The sequence below is a fragment of the Schistocerca serialis genome, chromosome 6 (genome assembly GCF_023864345.2).
Source record: "Schistocerca serialis cubense isolate TAMUIC-IGC-003099 chromosome 6, iqSchSeri2.2, whole genome shotgun sequence".
Lineage (NCBI taxonomy): Eukaryota > Metazoa > Arthropoda > Insecta > Orthoptera > Acrididae > Schistocerca > Schistocerca serialis.
In genome coordinates this window covers 116,762,872-116,787,161 of record NC_064643.1, presented here as the reverse complement: position 1 = coordinate 116,787,161, position 24,290 = coordinate 116,762,872, and the positions used below count along the sequence as shown (strand labels likewise).

Genomic DNA, 24,290 nt, shown 5'->3' with positions numbered 1-24,290 from the left:
ACTGGTTCTCCCGTAACGCTCTCCATACAGTGACGTGGTCGACGTTACCTTGTACAGCAGAAACTTGTCTGACGCTGACATTAGGGTTATCGTCAACTGCACGAAGAATTGCCTCGTCCTTTGCAGGTGTCCTCGTCGTTATAGGTCTTCCCCAGTCGCGAGTCATAGGATGGAATGTTCCGTGCTCCCTAAGACGCCGATCAATTGCTTCGAACGTCTTCCTGTCGGGATACCTTCGTTCTGGAAATCTGTCTCGATACAAACGTACCGCGCTACGGCTATTGCCCCTTGCTAATTTATACATAAAATGGGCATCTGCCAACTCCGCATTTGTAAACATTGCACTGACTGTAAAACCAGGTTCGTGATGAACACTACCCTGTTGATGCTACGTAGTGATGTGCTTGATGATAGTACTGTAGAGCAATGAGTTGCATGTCAACACAAACACCGAAGTCAACATTACCTTCCTTCAATTGGGCCAACTGGCGGTGAATCGAGGAAGTACAGTACATACTGACGAAACTAAACGAGCTCTAACATGGAAATTAAGCGTTTCCGGACACATGTCCATATAACATCTTTTCTTTATTTATGTGTGAGGAATGTTTCCTGAAAGTTTGGCCGTACCTTTTCGTAACACCCTGTAGACCATATCTGGGATGCCTTGCAAAGAGATCTCCATCCCCTCGTACTCTTACGGTTTTATGGACACCCCTGGCGGATTCCTTTAGTGTATATATACGTGGCGTCTGTTCTTTCGGATATGTCCTTGCGGTTGTGGTGATCACTGTGTCTGGATGGCACGCTGATGAGCACATATGCCAGTAACCAGGAGACTGGGTTTCAGTCATTGTTTCAACTTGTCCCATTGATATAAATCAATGCCCACAGGCAGCTAATGCCTTTGATTCCATTGTGTCGTGATTCACAGTGGCTGCCGGATCAAAATGGCGTCCAAAAGAACAGATATCACATGTATATACTATGAAAGGGTCTGAAGACTTAGGACTGAAAGTCACAAAAAAAAAAAAGTGTGAGGCCCACGTAATAAATGACCCGTGGCATATAGTGGTGGTGACGCTGGCGGCGGCGCCGGCGCTGTGGTCCGCGGGCGTCGTGCTGTCGGCGGCCGCTGTATCGGCCTGGTGGTTCAGCTACTGGCGGCGACGCGGCGTGCCACAGCTGTGGCCGCTGCCGCCGTACGGCGACGGCTGGGGCTGCGTGCTGCTGGCGCGCGACATCGGCGCGCAGCTGTCGCGGCTGTGCGCCGCTGCCGCGGCCGCGTCGGCGCCGGTGCTGGGCGTCTACCTGCTGTGGCGGCCGGTGCTGCTGGCCAGGAGCCCGCAGGCGGCGGCGGCGGCGCTGCGTGCGCTGCACGACCACGGGCTGGCCGCCAACGTGCCGCCGCCCCGCGGGCTCTTCCACCAGGCGGGCGGCCGGTGGCGCCGCTCGCGAGAGCTGCTCGTGCCCGCCTTCTCCGGCACCACGCTGCGCGCCATCTTTCAGCAGGTGAGAGAATCCCACAACAGATGTGTTGTGTACATAGTTCCGCGTAGTAAGCGCGTACACAACTTTTCCACTAGAGCGTGCCCCGCTAAGCACAACAGCGCAGGCGCAGCGCTCGTCCGTCTCCGCACTACGAGATGGCGCTGCCTTAGAGACGGACCAAATTCTGGCGATCCGCGTATTAATATGTAAAGCAGCCAATGAGATTGCTGCTAACATAGATACCTGACCGCGCGAGGTACTAAACGAGTGTACAGACCTCCGATTAGTCAGTCTGCATTTGTCTGCATTAGTCTGTACCAGTCTACAGTCAAGTTTCAGTTTGCACCTAAGAAGATTATCATATTTCTGTACATAGCCATGAAGATAAATGAATAGACACTTTGTCAAGTATCAGACATATGTGAGAATAAGATTAACGTACCAAGACTAAAGGAACTTCAGATTGTCAATTATAAATAGCATCCAGAATCAAGTTACGTAAGGTTTATGCTTGTTACTATTTTAATAAATGTGTGTGAAAATTAACCGAGTTCCGTTTAAAGTTGGTCACCGTCACTCTGATACTCTAAGTGTGCAAGTGGCATTTCTATCGTGTGACCTAACGTCAGAAGATAAACACGCCACGATAAGACCACGAGACATATTGCTCACACTCGCCTACTTCGTTAGAGCGACAAGTCAAATAATCTGATGGTGTGCGTACCGAAGGTCTTACAGTATGCACACCACACATCCATAATTGCGAAAGTGTTGTTGGAGCAAGATTTTGTGCACCAACTGACATTTCGATTATTCTCATTCACTCGAATGGCCCAGAATGTTCTTCAAACCAGCGGTGAACAATTGTGGCCTGAAAACATAGCGCATTGTTATTCTGGTTCAGGTGGACCAGAGGACCCACTAGATTTATGTAAACACAGCCTACACTATTATGAAACCATCATTAGCTTGCACAGTGCCATGTTGAAAACATGGGAATCTGGCCTCATGGGGCCTGCACCATACTCAAACCCTACCATCAGCACTTACCAACTGAAATTGGCACTCGTATGACCAGACTGCGGTTTTCCAGTTGTCTAGGATCCAAACAATATGGTCACGATCCTAGGAGAGGCACTACAGGTGATGTTGTGCTGTTAGCAATGGCACTCACATTGGTCATCTGCTGCCACAAGCGGTGGAACAAATACAATTCTTGGACAATTTCGACATCAAATTGATATCACACTGATTGCCTAATTAATTAAGTTGGTCTCCTCTCCTCCTGCCCATCACTGTAGCAAATCCCCCTCCCCCTTCCCCTCACCCCAACCCTATTGGTGGGAAATTCAAATTTACATGGTAAACGATTGTAAATGCCCGAGGGAGGACTCCAATCTCTGACAGGGAGAGGCACATGAACTGTGACAAGGCGCCTCAGAATGTGGCATTAGTAGGTATTCATATACTTTCGGTAGGATGGTGTCACAGGTGCATGTGTCAATTTCATCTGCATTTGGAGTTTTATCCTCTTGGGGATGTATATACACAATGGTGTCACAGGTGCATGTGTCAATTTCATCTGCATTTGGAGTTTTATCCTCTTGGGGATGTATATACACAAGGTCTGTCCACTAATTTGGTGGGAACACGTCTACAGGACCGTAGAATGGGGAAAACTCAGGTTTGCCATCTCAGACACATTTCGGACGGGGTGGCCTACAGGCAGGGCAAAAGCGTCCTCCACCCTTTTCGATCAGTCTGGGAAATTCACTTAATTGTTTGCAGGGACGTGGGGGGGGGGGGGGGGGGAGGAGGGGGAGAAAGACTTTATATAGTTACTTGCACAACTGTGTCTAGTGCTTCACAGATGTTTATGTGCAGACGTAATTTGTCCTACATATCGAAATTGTCTTGCCACAGATCCTGTGTGACATTTAAGTGCCCACGTGTTCCGGGAAGAATAGGATGCTGGACAGGCTGAGGAATGTCTATGAACCACACTCATTCTACAGGAGGGTATTCTGAAGGAAATCCAGGTTTGTTGGGTCAGACAGGTTTCGAATGGTATGGTCTACTGACAGATATTTTGCTATTGTTCACAGGGTCTGCCTTTCTGGCATATCTCGAAAACACATCCCAGAATGTTCTGGGATGACATATTGTTCAATATTCTGATATACCCCTCCCCCCCCCCCCCCACCCAGGCCCGCAAGGGATATTTAAGCATCCATGTGATCCGGGGGATAGGACGGCTTTGGACAACCTGAGGAGTGTCTGCACGTGTTGAGACAAGAAGCGCCACCGTGTTTCCCACCAGTTCTGGAGATCGGTGACACTTGATTGTGCAGGTGTTCCACTAATCCCTTCGCACTTTGTCGATGTTTCAGGTGGCAGTTAAGAGGTAATTATGGCAACAAAGGAAGCTGCCGACAAAGCTGGGCCTGGGGAAAACCCAGGTCTGCAGGCTCGGAAGCATTTGGGATGGGCAGGTGTGCAGGCAGATATTTTACTATTGCTTACATCTTTAGCGCCACACACAGAACGCTTAACAAATTGACAGGAAGTGCTTCGGTGTTTCCCACGAGTTCTAAAGAGCGACGATGCAGCAAAGCAAGTTGCCACCAGTGCGTGTCTCTTTGGGCTCATGTGGCCCACAGTGGGTGGCTGGGGTGGTACGTGCAAACAGTTGACTGCTCGCCTTAGCAGGCAGCTAGCACGTGTCCTCATGGGTTTCTTACGGCACTCAGCAGGCCGGCAGGGTGACACATCGGCCAGTAGGCCACCCATACGTCGTGACTGCCAGCATGCAGGCCTCAGTTGACCACGTAACCAATAGCTGGTTCAGGTGTGCTGCTGGGGTGAGAGAAGGTCGTGTGGTGTGTTAGAAGTGCTCGCATGCCCTGCGCTGTGCCATGGCCCCAGTTGAGTCGCTGGCTATGGTGGTGAGCGGAGATGAGGGCTGTGTGCTCTGCTCTGTAGTCGCCTAAGGAAGGTGTAATTATTATTATTATGCATGATCTTTAAACTACATTTGCGGAATGTAGTAGTGTCTAGGCGATATCTTTTACGATCGATAGCTGTGTTAGGGCACAGGTTTTTGCAACATATTTTGCAATGTGTGTTGGACATGTGTCAGTACATGTAAATGCTCATAATTTTTAAAAAATGTATGCTTATGTGACGAAGCATGTGGAAGTTGCTGTATTTGGACGGTTTACTCCTGTAACCGAAATATCAGATCTGAAGATGGTTCTAAAGGATCCGATATCGGTCATATGAATAAACATTTTGCAATGAAGACGGACTGAAAGTTGCATTATTTGTACAGAGGAATTACATAATTAGGGTATCTAGTTGTACATCCTCCAGCAGGGTAATACTTGCACCTTCCAAATATCATAAAAAAAGAGAGTACCCTACAGTCTCTGACACCAACATATATGAAAAACGAAATTTTATAATGAAAGTATGTTTATATTATTATTATATCCTCTCCAATGGAACTGGCAATTGAATTTAACATGAAAATTTGAATTTACCACGAAAATTAGAATTTGTCAGCAAAATTGGAATTTCTTGCCAAAGAGGGAGGGGTGGGGTGGGTTAGGTAGAGGTGGGGGAGCGGGATATCCCAGAGGAGAGGGGGATTTCCCAGGAGGCGGGAGAGGATGAGAGGGGATTAATTGATCACTTTAATTAAGCAGTCAATCACTTTGTTATCAAAATTCTCCCACAATATTGACATAGCCCATTAACGTCAGATTTAGGTGTACTGTCGTAACGAATACATTCGTCTTGTGCCCCACATTAATTATTAAGATTGTGTGACACAGTGCTGCTTGTCTTTAGCACTGAGAACTCTACAAAAACGCCACTGCCCTCGCTCATTACCACAGAACCTCGGAAACCGGTCGATTTCCTGGACAACTTTGGGATGTACCGCTCACCACGCGTCTCTACACACGACCACGACCATCACCATATGTCAGAGGAATTATGGACTCGTTTGTGAATAAGACGTTTTGCTAGTGACGAAGTTGCTACACTCCTGGAAATGGAAAAAAGAACACATTGACACCGGTGTGTCAGACCCACCATACTTGCTCCGGACACTGCGAGAGGGCTGTACAAGCAATGATCACACGCACGGCACAGCGGACACACCAGGAACCGCGGTGTTGGCCGTCGAATGGCGCTAGCTGCGCAGCATTTGTGCACCGCCGCCGTCAGTGTCAGCCAGTTTGCCGTGGCATACGGAGCTCCATCGCAGTCTTTAACACTGGTAGCATGCCGCGACAGCGTGGACGTGAACCGTATGTGCAGTTGACGGACTTTGAGCGAGGGCGTATAGTGGGCATGCGGGAGGCCGGGTGGACGTACCGCCGAATTGCTCAACACGTGGGGCGTGAGGTCTCCACAGTACATCGATGTTGTCGCCAGTGGTCGGCGGAAGTTGCACGTGCCCGTCGACCTGGGACCGGACCGCAGCGACGCACGGATGCACGCCAAGGCCGTAGGATCCTACGCAGTGCCGTAGGGGACCGCACCGCCACTTCCCAGCAAATTAGGGACACTGTTGCTCCTGGGGTATCGGCGAGGACCATTCGCAACCGTCTCCATGAAGCTGGGCTACGGTCCCGCAAACCGTTAGGCCGTCTTCCGCTCACGCCCCAACATCGTGCAGCCCGCCTCCTGTGGTGTCGCGACAGGCGTGAATGGAGGGACGAATGGAGACGTGTCGTCTTCAGCGATGAGAGTCGCTTCTGCCTTGGTGCCAATGATGGTCGTATGCGTGTTTGGCGCCGTGCAGGTGAGCGCCACAATCAGGACTGCATACGACCGAGGCACACAGGGCCAACACCCGGCATCATGGTGTGGGGAGCGATCTCCTACACTGGCCGTACACCACTGGTGATCGTCGAGGGGACACTGAATAGTGCACGGTACATCCAAACCGTCATCGAACCCATCGTTCCGCCATTCCTAGACCGGCAAGGGAAGTTGCTGTTCCAACAGGACAATGCACGTCCGCATGTATCCCGTGCCACCCAACGTGCTCTAGAAGGTGTAAGTCAACTACCCTGGCCAGCAAGATCTCCGGATCTGTCCCCCATTGAGCATGTTTGGGACTGGATGAAGCGTCGTCTCACGCGGTCTGCACGTCCAGCACGAACGCTGGTCCAACTGAGGCGCCAGGTGGAAATGGCATGGCAAGCCGTTCCACAGGACTACATCCAGCATCTCTACGATCGTCTCCATGGGAGAATAGCAGCCTGCATTGCTGCGAAAGGTGGATATACACTGTACTAGTGCCGACATTGTGCATGCTCTGTTGCCTGTGTCTATGTGCCTGTGGTTCTGTCAGTGTGATCATGTGATGTATCTGACCGCAGGAATGTGTCAATAAAGTTTCCCCTTCCTGGGACAATGAATTCACGGTGTTCTTATTTCAATTTCCAGGAGTGTAGTTGACATGGGAGCGCGAGAACTGAAGGCGAGTTGCAAGATGTGGTCTTGCCAAGGAACTCTGGATCATACGGTTCTGTATCGTAACCTATTCATTACAGCCTGGTCTCCAGTGGCTCTTAAAATGGTTCAAATGGCTCTGAGCACTATGGGACTGAACTGCTGAGGTCATCAGTCCTCTAGAACTTAGAACTACTTAAACCTAACTAACCTAAGGACATCACACACATCCATGCCGGAGGCAGGATTCGAACCTGCGACCGTAGCGGTCGCGCGGTTCCAGACTGTAGCGCCTAGAACCGCTCGGCTACTCCGGCTGGCCCAGTGGTTCTTCTGAGATCGTATTGCAGTTCTCTGCCGATATCCGTGCGACGCCGCAACAAGGAGATGGTCGGATAACGATCTTCACATGGGGTTGTAATGCATTGGCGATCTTGTCCAACTCGCCTTGTGTACTGACCTGTCTCCATGCAGCGTGTCCACAGTCTATGGATGACACATGGTGAGGCTCTGTCCTTTTTAGGATCAAACAGATCGCCCTTGTGACGTGCATTGCATCAGGATGTCGCGTGCTTGGTTAAATAGAACGTTCGCAATGACATCTGCTATCTGTGTACCTCAGTAGAAAACAATTGGGACAAAAAAAATGTTCAGATGTGTGTGAAATCTTATGGGGCTTAACTGCTAGGGTCATCAGTCCCAACGCTTACACACTTTTTAACCTAAATTACCCTAAGGACAAACACACACAACCATGCCCGAGGGAGGACTCGAACCTCCGTCGGGACCATCCGCACAGTCCATGACTGGAGCGCCTTAGACCGCTCGGCTAATCCCGCGCGGCAACAATGGGGCACCGGTACTCACTTCCATGTGACGTGTCACCCGACACTGTAAGGCATGACAGAGCCAATAGATGGCGAATGATTCTAATTGTTGGGTACGTTGAAAGCGGAAGTCCCAACCCATGTAACAGACCTCAGCTACCACCTGTTTCAAAATAGGTTTAATCTACGGACGTTTATTTAGGTGTTCCATTAATTGTTTTGAACAGTGCAAGAAGTATACATCAAGAGAACCTACGTCATTCACCGCATACTGCACTGCACTGCTAGATGTGAAACTGATCCTTAGCCTTCTTGTGCAGCACCTGTAGCCTTCTCCCAGCAAAAGCTGCTTCCCACGCCACAAGCACTACTCACTCTTCAGTTTACAGACAGACTATGCTATATTCATATCCATGTTCAGATAAGCCGGGGCATGCGAGCAGTTGTTACTTTTTTTTCTGAAATATGAATGAATGCTTCAGCTATATTTAAAGGCCTTGCTATATTTGGTATCGATTTTTGCACAACAACGCACAATCTTCGGGTCTTTGTGAATACAATAAACACATGTTTCATATCTGAACCTAATGCACTAAATAAAACTATCTTTAACTATACTTAACACGAATAATACATTAATTCGATTGAAGTATGACAATACCAGTTTCTGTGAGTGTGTGCTCAAAAGTAATGCCTCCAAAATTCTACATCTTTAATCTTTATGCCTAGATATTTATTTTTTAACATAGTCACCCTGGCGACGAACACATTTCTCCCAACGAGAGACCACTTTGTTGATACTGTTGCTGAATAATGTTTGACTTTGTTGATGGAACCACGACACTTCTACTCTACGGAGAACAGAATAAAGTACTGGGAGGCATTACTTTTCATCAGGCCCTTGTATGAGCATCATATAATAAGCAAATTGGTAAATACTTAACAAAAGTAAAAGCAATGGATTAGGGGTCTATAATACATTATATTTATATATATTGCACTAAAATGAATCAGTCTTACGAAAGAAGTGTATTACTAGGCGAAAGCATCGGAAACGTCACTAATGATAAGATGTGCTAATTCATCAGTCGATAAAGTGTAGATCCATATTGCATTATATCTAAATGTAAGAGAGAAGGCTAGAGTCCTCTTCTATTATTAACAGAAACAGAATGTAAATGCTGTGGTAAGTAGTGCGTCATTACATCAGATGGTATCTGAATGCATCATAAGAACAGAAAATGTAACAGACAACCAAGGTATGAAGTTCTTTAATCGTATAGTAAAATCCATAAATGTAGGGCAGAATCCTGTGCAACACATTTTTCTCTGCGTAAAGACTGCAACTGACGACGATTTGAGCCAGCTTACTGTATTAAAGCTTTGTTCTCACTCTACAATTCTTACACTGCACATTTCGCTCCATTATCAAACTGATTACTCCCTGCTCCACAAGCGGATAAAGTGTCACTAGAAGCCTTCCTAAGAGACAGTCTCCATTCCTTCCGAACTGACTATGCAATTGTAGACGAGATGTAGTAGCAACAGCAATTGAGAGATTCATACATCATAAATTGGTAAGAGATGGAACTGATGCCCCATGGTACACAAAACAGGTCCGAACGCTGTTGTAGGGGCAACGGAAAAAGCATGCGAAGTTCAGAAGAACGCAAAATCCCGAAGATTGGCTAAAATTTACAGACGCGCGAAGTTTGACACAGACTTCAGTGCGAGATGGCTTTAATAGGTTCCACAACGAAACATTGTCTCGAAATTTGGTAGAAAATCGAAAGAAATTCTTGTCGTATGTAAAGTACACAAGCGGCAAGACGCAGTCAATACCTTCGCTGCGCAGTGCCGATGGTACTGCTACCGACGACTGTGCCGCTAAAGCGGAGTTATTGAACACAGTTTTCCGAAATTCCTTCACCAGGGAAGACGAATGGAATATTCCAGAATTTGAAACACGAACAGCTGCTAGCATGAGTTTCTTAGAAGTAGATACCTTAGGGGTTGCGAAGCAACTCAAATCGCTTGATACGGGCAAGTCTTCAGGTCCAGATTGTATACCGATTAGGTTCCTTTCAGATTACGCTGATACAATAGCTCCCTACTTAGCAATCATATACAACCGCTCGCTCACCGATAGGTCTGTACCTACAGATTGGAAAATTGCGCAGGTCGCACCAGTGTTTAAGAAGGGTAGTAGGAGTAATCCATCGAACTACAGATCTATATCATTGACGTCGGTTTGCAGTAGAGTTTTGGAGCATATATTGTATTCAAACATTATGAATCACCTCGAAGGGAACGATCTATTGATACGTAATCAGCATGGTTTCAGAAAACATCGTTCTTGTGCAACGCAGCTAAGTAATGGCCGCTATCGACAGGGGATCTCAGGTTGATTCCGTATTTCTGGATTTCCGGAAAGCTTTTGACACCGTTCCTCACAAGCGACTTCTAATCAAGCTGCGGTCCTATGGGGTATCGTCTCAGTTGTGCGACTGGATTCGTGATTTCCTGTCAGGAAGGTCGCAGTTCGTAGTAATAGACGGCAAATCATCGAGTAAAACTGAAGTGATATCAGGTGTTCCCCAGGGAAGCGTCCTGGGACCTCTGCTGTGCCTGATCTATATAAATGACCTGGGTGACAATCTGAACAGTTCTCTTAGGTTGTTCGCAGATAATGCTGTAATTTACCGTCTAGTAAGATCATCCGAAGACCAGTGTCAGTTGCAAAGCGATTTAGAAAAGATTGCTGTATGGTGTGGCAGGTGGCAGTTGACGCTAAATAACGAAAAGTGTGAGGTGATCCACATGAGTTCCAAAAGAAATCCGTTGGAATTCGATTACTCGATAAATAGTACAATTCTCAAGGCTGTCAATTCAACTAAGTACCTGGGTGTTAAAATTACGAACAACTTTAGTTGGAAAGACCACATAGATAATATTGTGGGGAAGGCGAGGCAAAGGTTGCGTTTCATTGGCAGGACACTTAGAAGATGCAACAAGTCCACTAAAGAGACAGCTTACCCTACACTCGTTCGTCCTCTGTTAGAATATTGCTGCGCGGTGTGGGATCCTTGCCAGGTGGGATTGACGGAGGACATCGAAAGGGTGCAAAAAAGAGCAGCTCGTTTTGTATTATCACGTAATAGGGGAGAGATTGTGGCAGATATGATACGCGAGTTGGGATGGGAGCCATTAAAGCAAAGACGTTTTCGTCACGGCGAGATCTATTTACGAAATTTCAGTCACCAACTTTCTCTTCCGAATGCGAAAATATTTTGTTGAGCACAACCTACATAGGCAGGAATGATCATCAATATAAAATAAGAGAAATCAGAGCTCGAACAGAAAGGTTTAGGTGTTCGTTTTTCCCGCGCGCTTTTCGGGAGTGGAATGGTAGAGAGATAGTATGATTGTGGTTCGATGAACCCTCTGCCAAGCACTTAAATGGGAATTGCAGAGTAATCATGTAGATGTCTCCGTGAACAGATTCCCTCTTTTAATTAGTTTGTCGCAAAACCTATTTCCACTTCAGTCTGATTCAGTATCACTTCATCAGATATCTCATCTGCCCGTCTGATTCTCATTATTCTCCTGTAACAGCACATTTCAAAAGTTTCCATTATTTTCTTGTCTGAATTGATTACTGAACAAATCTCACTTCCATACAAGGCTACATTCGAGACAAATACCTTCCTTTATGACTTCGTAACAGTTAAATTTTAATTCAGTGTTAACAAAATTAACTTCTTCGAAAACACTTTTCATTCTTTTGTTATTCAGTAAGTCATATCTTCCCTACTTCGACCATCATCTAGTAGTTTTATCGTCCAATTTTCTAATTAGTTTACCCATGCCTGTTTGACTACACCTAATTTATGTTCTTTTACTGGTTTTAACCTCTCTTCATGAGGCTCCAGCTGATCTTTCAAGTCTGTCGCAGTCTCTGACGGACTTGCAATGTACTCGGCTAGCCTTAAAGTTTTAATTACATAATGTTGATGTTCCTTGAGGCACATTGATACTCACCTTCAGCTAAGATGATGATGTAGGCAGGAGCAGTAAATTTAATGTAGTACCAGCGCCTGTATTCCAACCTGGGTCTCCTGCTTAAGAAGCAGATGCACTAGCCATTACACCACTGTCTCACTGCAGCTACCACACCTCCTTGAAATACCGTAGTATGCCTCCCTCCCCGATACAAATTCCAACTCATCCCGTTTCTATTTCTTTTCTAAACTCTCATGAGTATTGCCAAGGCTCTCCAATATAGGAATAGGACCTTGGCAAAGAGTGAAATGAGGTTAATTCTATATGTAGCTCAGGTGTACGTGATATATTAAACATGTACAATTTCTGTTCCTGAGACATACTGATTTTCACCTTTATCTATAGTAAACAGTCGGCCAAAGCAATGAATTAAACTGTGTAGGAGTGCTAGCATTTGAACTTTGGTCTCCTGCATATTATGCAGATGTGCTAGTAGAGCAGCAAGTACTACCCTTCAGAATTTCAAAGAGTCTGTTTTAGCTAGTACTGCCAGAAAACTGCTCTAAATCTACAAACGTAATACACGTAAGTTTGCATTTCTTAACCCTATCTTCTAATAGAAGAGGAAGGAAAAGTATTGCTTTGTGTGTCCCCACATTTCTCGAAGGTGCAAACTCATCTTTCTCACTGTCGTCTTTCATCATTATTCCATTCTTCTGTACATAATGAAATGTTCCATTAAGCCTTGGAGTTTTACCTCACCTTCCTGTTGTGAAAAGCTATGTTTATCACCACGAGGAATGGATGCTCACTTAAAGCATATACGACCGAGTATGGTGAAAAAGGTTCACTATTTTTAGTAGTATCGTTTCTCAGTTACTGATACTTTTTTGATAAATCACTGTAAAAAGTAAGATCGTCTCCCTGGCCAAATAGTACCGTCACTGCTTTTGGTGTGGAAGGACCCAGGTTCTATTCCCAGTATTTCCTCCCATTTTTCTGAGATAGGGGGTCTGGATCAGTCGGTGTCCAGTCGGCCTCGTGAGGCAAAATAAGGAGTTGCTTAAATAAAGAAACAGCGGCGTCATCAGGATTCGTCTGCTGGGAATAACGGCTGGAGGGATTGGCGACGCGCTGATCACATCTCCCACGATCACAGATCGCTCCTCGCACTGCCTTGCACTCAGAAGTCGGGCAATCGGAGCAGGCCTAAGGCCTATTCCGTGAGTGGTGCTTACATTACCTTCACATGTCAACAATAATATCCACACCCTCATTTTCGTCAAATCTGTATGAAAATGCTAAATGCAAAGCCTTCCTAAAACTTTTGTCTTGTTTGAAATAGGAGGATGTCACTTCTTTAATAACATTCTGCAAAAATGAACGTATTGTCTTCATCAGAGAAAATCTTCCAACAGTTGTTGCAGAACATATTTTACTCTGTGTAGATTGCATATTTTCCAATGCTGTGACCAGTTTCGGTTCCATTGTATCATCTGTGGATCAGTAGATGTAAAAAAAAATAGTGTAATTAATCCTCACATGACCTAAGGTACTCACTGCTATTACTCCTACCAGCAACATATAGCTGATGCCTCGGTTAATTTCAGTTCGTAGCTTAAGATTTACGTAAGTTCCTATCTTCACTCATGAGCATGTGGTAGTCTTTTGTAATTGGGTAAATCTTTTTGAAACACCTTAACTTTTTCTCAACAGGACATTGAATTAGTTTGGTGCAGAGAGGAGAGTGCTTCAGTGGAAGAGATGCAGTGAGGTTGGTTCAGTCAGCAACGTGAAGTGAGGGTGGTGCAGTGTCAGTGGTACAGCAAGGTGGTGCAGTGACAGAGATGCAGTGAGGGTGATGTAGTGAGGGGGATGCAGTGAAGGTGGTGCAGTGAGGGTGATGTTGTCTGGGGGATGCAGTGAAGGTGGTACAGTGAGGCAGATGCAGTGAGGGTGGTGGAGCGAGGGTGGTGCAGCGAGGGTGATGCAGGGAGAGTGGGGCAGTGGGGGAGATGCATGACGGTAGTGCAGTGAAGAAGATGCAGCGAGATCGGTGCAGTGAGACAGATGCAATGAGAGTGTTGCAGCGAGGGTGGCGCACTGAGGTGGATGCAATGAGGGAGAAGCAGTGATGGTTGTGAAGCGAAGAAAATGCAGTGAGAGTGGTGCACTGAGAGTGAAGTACCATAGAGAGCGTGGTGCAGTGATGGTGGTGCAGTGAGGAAGATGCAGTAAACGTGGTGTACTGCTGGTGGTGCAGTGAAGAAGATGCAGTGAGCATGGTGGAGTGAGGATGGTGCAGTTAGGATGGTGCAGTGAGGGAGACGCAGTGAGAGTGATTCAGCTCGATGAGGGTGGTACAGCGAGGGTGATGTAGTTGGGGTATTGTGGTAGTGTTATGTGGTAAGGGTATCGGAAACTCAGAAATCCAGGGAATTACTGGAAACTTATTTGATTTATTTCAATTCAAGATTAATGGACAGACAACGAGCAGATTCAAGTGATAATAAACTATGATTACGTTTGTAGTTCGGTGGACTCTCGTCTTTTTGGCTGTTTTCCTGACACAGGTCTACAGCAGTGGTGGGCAAATAGCGACACGTGTGCCACAAGCGGGCCGCGACCGGCCAAGACAGTCAGAAGAATCCGCCTCGAACCGAAATTTCCTCCTGATGCGCGACCGAAGATTTCCACTAGGACGGCCGCTTCAATAAAATAGCGCAGTTTAGATTCTTTTCGTGAAAACCAAGTTGACACTCAGGCATTTCCGATTTACGGTAGTTCCCGACAGCCACAGCGTCGAGTACCAAAGTCGTTTACCTCGAATAGCTCGATGCGCAGTGCTTTTCTGGTTTATCTGGTTTACTTCAATTTTGTCTGGGTAACAGTAAATCTGTAAATTTTCATCTTTAGTGAAAGAATTAACTCGCCCAAAAATCTGTAAAATCAATAATGAATGTCATGCGTTCAGTGACCAATGGAGAATACTTATTTCATTATTAACACAGAAAATAAAACTGTGTTTGTTGTGTCATGAACCGATGAAGTACAATTACGAAGGAGAACTTAGCGAATTTGGCTGCAAACTTTCCAATGACTAACTCAAAATTAAAGCTGTGGAGAGTGCGAAGATTCAGGAAACATTATTTACAAAGCAATCATCACTTCAAAATAACGCTACAGAAGCAAGTCTTATGTTAACCTATAACTTGCTAAACACACCAAGGCTTTTCGGGTGTCGAGTTTATTAAATACTGTATGCTAAAGTGTGCAAGTATATTGTGCCCTCATGTTAGTAGCAAATTTCAAAGCATTTCATTGTTAAGAAAGACTAAAACAATGCGCATTGACGTAGTGACGGACAGAGGAACAACAGCTGAAGGCTGCGAGAGTTAGTTTGGCTTTCTTTGACAATAGATAAGTACGCAGATCACGAATACACTGCGCAGTTACTTATCTTTATCGGTGGAATTAATGAAAATGTCGTCATCACACGGGAATTACTTGGCCTGGAATCAACGAAAGGTACAACCGATGCGCAAGACTTGCTTGAACGCGCTTTGATATTCGGGGAGAAAAGTGACTTCTCCTGGAACAAAATGGCAACAGCTGGGACAAGAACTTTCGTTGGCAATAATTTTGGCTAGTTAAGCTTTTCAAAAACAAGTTACAAGCATAAGACACAGAGAGTGATATCCAGTCTTTTCTCTGCATTTTGTGCCAGAAGAGCCTTTGTACAGGTGTTACTATGGTGCAAATAACAAGAGGAAGGGCAGTCCATCACAGAAAGGTCAAATCTTTTCTTGTGGAGTCAGAGTATGAAGACATAATTCATTACAACAATGTGACGTGGTTCAGCTTTGGCAAAGTGTTAAAAAGAGTTTGGGCGATGCAGAATGAAATCCTCTTATTTCTGGACACGAAGGAGATATATCATGATTATGTTACAATGATAGGATATGAAGAATCGAGATATGAGATGCTGTTCTCAGCTAATGTATTTGAGAAACAGAAGGAACAGAATGTGACACTGGTGCGAAAGCAGGCATGTAGCAGTACTCAAATCAAAACTAGGTATATTTGCAGGGTAAACAGGTGAAGGCAATTTTTGTCATTTACTTTTCTTACGAAAAGACAATCCACGTGGAAGTGTTTCTCTTAAGATTATGGATTATCTGCAGTGTTTGGAGGACGAAGTCACAAGAAGAATCTGGGACTCTGAGAAAAGTGAGCCTCAGTTCAATTTGCCCTCACATCCCATCATTTCTGGTATTGACACAGCACCTGAGGACCTGCAGCTTGAATTTTTGACACTCAGTCAGACCACGCTGTGTAAGAAGTGTTTAATGCTGCGACGGTAGTCTTCTTTTCCAAATCTTCGTCTGCTGAAAAATTCCCATGTCTGACAAAAATTTGCTTTGAAAATATTCACTATATTTGGGTCTACATACAGGATATTCCGAAATTTCCGCAACAGACTTCCATGTCTTGTAGAGGGGAGTGAGTAGATAATGTTTTAAATTGGAACACATGCCCGAGTACGTACCGTTTCCGTGCTAGAAACATTTGAAACCATTTTGGTAACGCGACCACTTTTACTAGTACGAGTAATTGACGAGGCCTGACTCAGTACGTCACTTGTTTTACAGTTCCACTCATTAACAGCCAAGGCAACTGCTAGTGTTCTCGTTGACGGGTTCTCTGCAGCGTCATGCAGTTCGGCCTCTTCCCATTTGGGCGTCTCCTTGGAGCATTACAGTCACGTCTACTGACGGTGAGGGTATCCGTTCTCGAAGGCGTTTCGTAATTACCGCGAAAAGGGTATGCGATGCAGTCGGACGATGTGGAAAACGATCTTGATAAAGGCGGCGAGCACCTCGTCCATTACCGTGAGCTAGGCCATTTAGAAGTATCAAGTCGGTGTATTCTGAAAACGTATACTCAGCCATGTTGCTCTGACACCCGCTGACACGTGACTGAGGCTCGAACCATGTCCGAGAGGTAGGGTAGGCGTCAAATGACGTCAGCTGATCCGACTTAACTGCCGCTCCCCTCTCCCTCCCTCCACCCCCCACCCCCCCGCGATTACTCTGTTGCATGCCTACATAGCAAACATGTTTTCAAATGGCAGTAGGACGGACACGGCGCATTTCCGAATATGGGTTCCTAGTCACAATATTATATAATCTCTCCCCTCTACAAGTCGTCCTACACGCTTCAGTTTGGAACCGCGCAACCGCTACGGTCGCAGGTTCGAATCCTTCCTCGGGCATGGATTTGTGTGATGTCCTTAGGTTAGTTAGGTTTAAGTAGTTCTAAGTTCTAGGGGACTGATGACCTCAGATGTTAAGTCCCATAGTGCTCAGAGCCATTTGAACCATTTTACAAGTCCTACAAGTTTGTAACTGGAATTTCCGAACACCGTGCTTATTTGTGAGAAAAGTTATTTTTCCTTGAAGAACAATAGGTGTGAAATTGATGCCCTTTTACAGTCTGCGATGAGCATCTCACCAACCAGTCTCATACCTAATTTTTTTTAAAGTGCCTGCAGCTAAAGATGGTATGAAATTAGCACAAGAAATAATAAACTTAATCAAAGTGCCACAATTCTATTTGATTTACATTTATTGATTTTTTATGATAAATTTGTTCTTTTACAGAAATGCGAAGTTAGCTAATGAATGCCATCATTTTAAAAGATGCTACCCTCTGCTAATCTACGCTTCTACAAAGTGACCCCCGAACCAAAAGAATTACTCACTCCTGATCTACAGAGATTCAGAAGTTTGATTTAAGCGGTTAGGAATTTTTTAAAATTTTTATATGATCAGCTGATTAAATGAGGGATTGGATAGAAAAATTTTTAAATTATTACACACCAAACCTTCAACGCTGCGTTAGAGGCTTTTAATTTGGACATTGCTCTAAACTGCTGTTTTCGGACATTGATTATCAGGAAACTTCACGTGGTTCAAAAATGGTTCAAATGGCTCTGAGCACTATGGGACTCAACTGCTGAGGTCATTAGTCCCCTAGAACTTAGAACTAGTTAAACCTAACTAACCTAAGGACATCACAAACATCCATGCCCGAGGCAGGATTCGAACCTGCGACCGTAGCGGTCTTGCGGTTCCAGACTGCAGCGCCTTTAACCGCACGGCCACTTCGGCCGGCCTTCACGTGGTAGTGCACAGGTTCAGCTTAGGGTTGTTCACGTCCTAAAGACAGTTCAGGCAATAACGACAACTTCTTTGAGCTTGTAATGTTATGTGTGCTTCACTGATTTATTTTTTTTAAACCAATTTGTGCCCGATTTTATTCTGAGAAGCTCAGTAATTTATGTAAATACTGTAAATGTAAATGTGATTCAAAAAGTACTTGTAGTGAAGTGAAGTGCAGGTGGACAGCAAGAAACTCTTTAGCGCGCAATCCCCGCAACGATAGTGGTAGTGAATCTTTGAGTATGGACTCTAAAAAAAAGACAATTAAAAAAAAAGAGGACTGTTCATCTGTATCTTGTGGAAAGAGGACGTGTTGCTAGGCCGTCGCTTAGAACGTATTGTTACATTTAATGAAAATTGATATTTTAGTGATAAAACCGAGTGAAGTATGTGTAAGAGTTGCCAAACATTTATGTATACAAATTTTCTGGAAGTGAAGAATAGAAATATCTTGTTTTTGGAAAAGGAGATGAACTTCATTGTCGTTGCCGTCTATAGATCGACAGAATTGTAAGTGTACAAAGTTCACTAAAATACAGGAAAAGAAATCCATTCTCTACAGTTTTCATTCAATAAGTAACAACCTCTCATAATTTCTTAATTGCAGTAACCGGATTATGTTCTTGTACAATAGTACGGTGCTGAACTCCACTGACCAATTTCGATGTAGCAGGTCGTGTAGTTTGAAGGAAGTTTGTGTGCTAAGCAATCTCTTTTTCTCACGAAAAGCAGACTGCGATTTGATCTTATTTACTTACAACAGTGGTCCCTTAGGTATGAAAAGCTACGAAAACTTGGGCTCAAAGCTATCCGCAATACGGCCAAGTAACTAACAGAGTCGTATTTTAAACCTTAAAGAACAATAACGTCCTCCAAATTGTAATACGTCACCAACTGGTGCAGAAGCTGATCATTCAAGGAGGCAGCAACCAAAATTCAGGTAACAGTTACGACTTAAAGTAAAAATCTCAATCAAAAATCAATCTCTCTCTCTTTCTCTCTCTCTCTCCAAACACATATATAAATATTCATATCATTAAGATAAAAGTCATTTTATGAGCTGTGTCGCGTGCGTGCTGTCCTGAGGCCAGGCGTGAACCATGTTGTGCAGACGCTGCAGCCGGCGGCGGAGCGCCTCGGCCGGCGGCTCGCTTCCAGCTCTTCCCGCAGCGGCGCCACCGTCGCCGACGCGCACCGCTTGGCCAGCGACTTCGCCGCGGAAGTCATCGCCGAGGCTGTGCTGGGCCTGCGCAGGGCTCCGGGGGACGCAGACCACCCGGCACTGTGAGTTCCTCTCCAACACAGCAAATTAGCTGCCCCGGCTGTGCGAGTATGTCAGAGTTATTCAGGGCGGACCACTTTAATCTCTAGTAAGAAATAAATCGGGATGGAGATGGGATGCAGCAAAATGCTTTATATAAAAGTTGTGAGTGACAAACAGCGTCATGCGTTGCTACTAATGGCCACGACCTTGGACGTGATTTTCATGGTGATTTGGAGGTTAAAGCGATTATTTTAAAATGGGAACCCAAATATTTAATTTAAGATTTAAAATGAGCGGCAAATTTTACGTATAAAATGTTACATTATTCGAGGCCATGGCAAGGTTCAGTCATGGTCAAATAGGCAAATCGTTTTTATTTCCAGTAGGGATTAAGTCGGAATAGAGGAGGGATACAGCAAAATACAATGTTATATGCAGATCGGAAGGGTGATAAGGGGTTACAATACCATTATCAATAACTACGGTTTTAAACGTAATTACCGAAGGTCATTCGAAGGTTGAGGTTTTTTTTTTTTCAGGGAAACTCCTGTTTGTGACGTCGGATTTCGAAAGAGAAGACAGAGATTTGAACTTTAAGTTTTAATTAAAGTTTTTATTGGCAAAATAAATACATTACAGCTTATAAATGCTATTGTGGCACTTGCGAAACAGAACAAACGTAAGAAAAACGTAGATTATTTATTTGGAAGTCGTTGAATGAGTCCCCTCGCCTCTCGTTCCTCGGGATGCCCCTTGCAGTTTTTATTTAACACTGCATTTGGCTGTGTTCCTCATCTGTTCTAAAGTAATGCCTATTAAAACTAAAAATTTGTTTATTTGACCTTCAGTGAACTAACCATGACCGTGGATAATGTATCATTTTCAACGTAAAACTTACCGCTCTTTTTTTAAATCACTTTAACTTCCAAATCATCTTGAAAATCACGCTCAAGGTCACGACCGGTAGTAGCAATGCGCGACCCTCTTTGCCACCAACAGCTTTTATCTGAATCAGGTTACTGTATCTCACCTCCATCCCGAGTTATTCCGCATTATGGATTAAAATGGTCCGCCATGTATATGTGGTGCCTCTTCTTTCGTACATACGCCAAAGAACAGGCACCATTTTGAACCTGCACCCGTTGTGAATCAAACCACAAAGGAATTAAAGACATTAGCTGCCCCTGGGCAACATAAATGGGCAAGTTGAAAGTTTATGCCATACAGGGATTCGAACCCGAGTCTCCTGCTTACTAGCCAGGCGTTTTGACTGCACACTATGGCGTCTGGACATAGTGTCACCATAACTGCTTGGACTATTTTAGGATGTCTCCCGTCAGACCCAAATTCTCATCTTATCCCACACACTATTGATGTAGTGCTCCTGCTGATTAGCCTCATTAATAACGGCATCTCGCCGACTCCCGTAAGACTTCGAGCTTGGTGTGCATCTGCACTAAAGGGATCATTCGCCATCTTCCCTTAATTATATGTACATGGTGTCTGTTCTTTCGGACATGTGATGGGTGGTATAAGTTGAGAATTTGGATTAACACGAGGTATGGTAGGGTAGTCTGTATGGGTGGGGTGACTAGTCTGCCTCGATCACGTAGCGGTCAGCACATCTGCCTAGTAAGTGGGAGACCTGGGTTCGAATCCAAGCCCGGCACAAATTTTCAACTTGCCCCAGTGATATAAATCAGTGCCCATCGGCAGCTAAAGTGTTTAATACCTTGGTGTCTGTATCAAAGGTAGTTGACAATGTGAGTGAAGAGATGACATAACATACACGTAACTGTACTTGGTTGGTAATCACTTCCAATGGTGGTCCCGTGCTTCTTTGTGATGGGCATGAAAAAAATGTCGGCATATTGTAAATTAATAAATCAAATCTCAACCTCTCACCACTAGATTAACCATACTGTTGGAACTTATTGGCAGATTAAAACTGTGTGCGAGACCGAAACTCGAACTAGGGACCTTTGCCTTTCGCGGGCAAGTGCTCTACTAGCTGAGTTACTCAAGCACGACTCACGACCCATCCTCACAGCTTTATTTCCGCAATTACCTAATCTGTTACCTTCCAAACTTCTCCTACCTTCCAGTGCACTTGCCCACAAAAGGCAAAGGTTCCGACTTCGAGTCTTGGTGCGACAGACAGTTTTAATCTGCCTGCAAGTTTCATGTGAGTGCACACTCTGCTACAGAGTGGAAATTTCATTCCGGACTCAAAATGTTGTTCATACGGTTACCAGATATGCCGTAGTCACCGTCCTTAAAAGAGCTCACTCGTCGCTATGAAGCAGTGTGGATGCTGTAGAACTGGTAGCAGGTGGTCGTGTGAAGTGGCGTGTGTCTACCAGTAAGTTGTATGCAATCAGCACAGTAAGACAGGTAGACGTGAAGAGCGAAATAGAGCGGCAGAGAGCAGCTGTCGTATTTGAACGTGTCCACGATCACACCATGAATGAAGCTGACCCATTTCCTGATGTATCAGACTATCCAAAGTGTATCCGCAGTGTTGCATCACACACAGCCCTACAAGTTGGCGTAAAAAGTAAAATGAGCGTCACTCCTCGTCAATCGGGTCCAAACCCGACAGGAATTTCTGTCAGTGAATGCTGGTCCGAATGAACCAGTTTACGAGCGAAGATTACGAAGTGGGTATTTGGATTTGGGTGCCTCGCAAAAGGCCATTGATCACAGTTGTACATAAAGCTGCATATCTTCAAAGGGTCAAACAGGCTACTGCCGTATTTGTGGAACGGGGGAGGGGGGGTGTGGCTTTCGGACTTATGGCCTCCCCCTCCCACCCCATCCCCCCTCCCCAGCAATGTGAAATTATACACATGTTTTTCTTACAGACCTGCACACAATATCGTAATGCTATGGGCAGAAAACAAGAGCTAAAATCATCTTTGCTTCAGTATGTCAAGAAGTGGGTTGTATGCTGCTATAAACTGCCATCGGCATACTGCTTCCTATAGAATCCGCGAAAACTCTCAGATAACTGACGTGAGCCGGCCGGTGTGGCCGAGCGGTTCTAGGCGCTTCAGTCTGGAACCGCGCGACCGCTACGGTCGCAGGTTCGAATCCTGCCTCGGGCATGGATGTGTGTGATGTCCTTAGGTTAGTTAGGTTTAAGTAGTTCTAAGTTCTAGGGGACTGATGACCTCAGATGTTAAGTCCCATAGTGCTCAGAGCCATTTGAACCGTAACTGACGTGAGTGTTCATTGTGATTGTTTAAGAGTAAATAGTGGCTTTAAGTATTAAAGCTTATTTATTTAAATAACATGCTCCATTACATAGTAACATTACATGTTTTCTGCTTTCTTTTAGTAACATGTATCAGTTTACCATCAATGCTGAATTAAATGTAGAGTTTTACGAGCTCAGTCTCAGCACATTACAGTAGCCGTAAATGAACGTTAGTGAATACGGAAACATTGCCGCGTTACAGAGGTGATGGCCACACTGTCGCAGCATGCGCTGACCAGGAGATGATCTAGTTTGTTTCCTAACGATTCTCTGCGTTACCGTTTGTTAAATTGTTGAATGATCTAGTTTGTTTCCTAACGATTCTCTGCGTTACCGTTTGTTAAATTGTTGAATGATCTAGTTTGTTTCCTAACGATTCTCTGCGTTACCGTTTGTTAAATTGTTGAATGATCAAGTTTGTTTCCTAACGATTATCTGCGTTACCGTTTGTTAAATTGTTGAATGATCTAGTTTGTTTCCTAACGATTATCTGCGTTACCGTTTGTTAAGTTGTTGAATGATTTAGTTTGTTTCCTAACGATTCTCTGCGTTACCGTTTGTTAAATTGTTCATACGACATTGTTACGAAAGCCAGTGTTATTGAAGCTAGTACAATAAAATCTTGATTTTGAGAGCTAAGAAAATACATCACAAAACCAAAAATGGAATCATTTTCGACTACTTCTCCAAAACAAGGAGCTGCGTCCTTTCAGACCGGAAAAATGGATGATCCTCAACAGTTACCACTGCTGCATTTCTCAAACAATCGAAGTATTATTGCTAATTCAAAACCACCTTTCTCAGGTCCTGAACCAAATTAACGTCTTTCATTGACACATCAAGCTCTGACAATCCCCCACCGTGCTGTAAGTGATTGCTTACTATCAAATAACGAAACCGTTGATGACCACGTGAAGTTACATCATTTTCAAAACCCTTTTTGTGACCGATGTGGCTTACAAACTTCTCCTCACTTTTCAGAGTGCCCAATACCGTAGGTTCAATCTAAGTTGGATGGAGACATATTTTTGGTTGGTGAACTCTTTCAAAGAGCGCTTTCTGCAATTGCTGTGCGGTTTTCACTAACAGGACAAGTTCGGGTAAAGGTAATCATCGAAATGTTGGAGCCTCCAAGTTCGGGAAGTGGAGGCATGCTCTCGAAAAAAATAAAAAAAAAAATAAAAAAAGGTTCAAATGCCTCTGAGCACTTATGGGACTCAACAGCTGAGGTCATCAGTCCCCTAGAACTTAGAACTACTTAAACCTAACTAACCTAAGGACATCACACACATCCATGCCCGAGGCAGGATTCGAACCTGCGATCGTAGCGGTCGCACGGTTCCAGACTGAAGCGCCTAGAACCGCTCGGTCACAGCGGCCGGCCATGCTCTCAAATATTTAAACATCAATACGATCAACACTTAACCATGAGGCTAGTATAATCGATGGCGACAGTCTTCTTCACATGATGATGAACAAGACAAAAAATATACACTACTGGCCATTAAAATTGCTACACCAAGAAGAAATGCAGATGATAAACGGGTATTGTTTTTACAAATATATTATACTAGAACTGACATGTGATTACATTTTCACGCAGTTTGGATGCATAGATCCTGAGAAATCAATACCCAGAACAACCACCTCTGGCCGTAATAACTGCCTTGATACGCCTGGGCATTGATTCAATCAGAGTTTGGATGGCGTGTACAGGTACAGCTGCCCATGCAGCTTCAACACGATACCACAGT

The 24,290-nt window shown here is 44.8% G+C and overlaps 1 protein-coding gene across 1 annotated transcript in view; it reads left to right on the top strand.

Moving 5' to 3' along the window:
• Positions 1-24,290, top strand: part of LOC126484677 (probable cytochrome P450 6d5) — a 176,753-nt gene that overhangs the window by 98,921 nt on the left and 53,542 nt on the right. The window contains exons 3-4 of the mRNA XM_050108271.1: positions 1,073-1,512; positions 19,125-19,297. Of these exons, the coding sequence (XP_049964228.1) occupies positions 1,073-1,512; positions 19,125-19,297 (613 nt within the window). The remainder of the gene's footprint in view (positions 1-1,072; positions 1,513-19,124; positions 19,298-24,290) is intronic.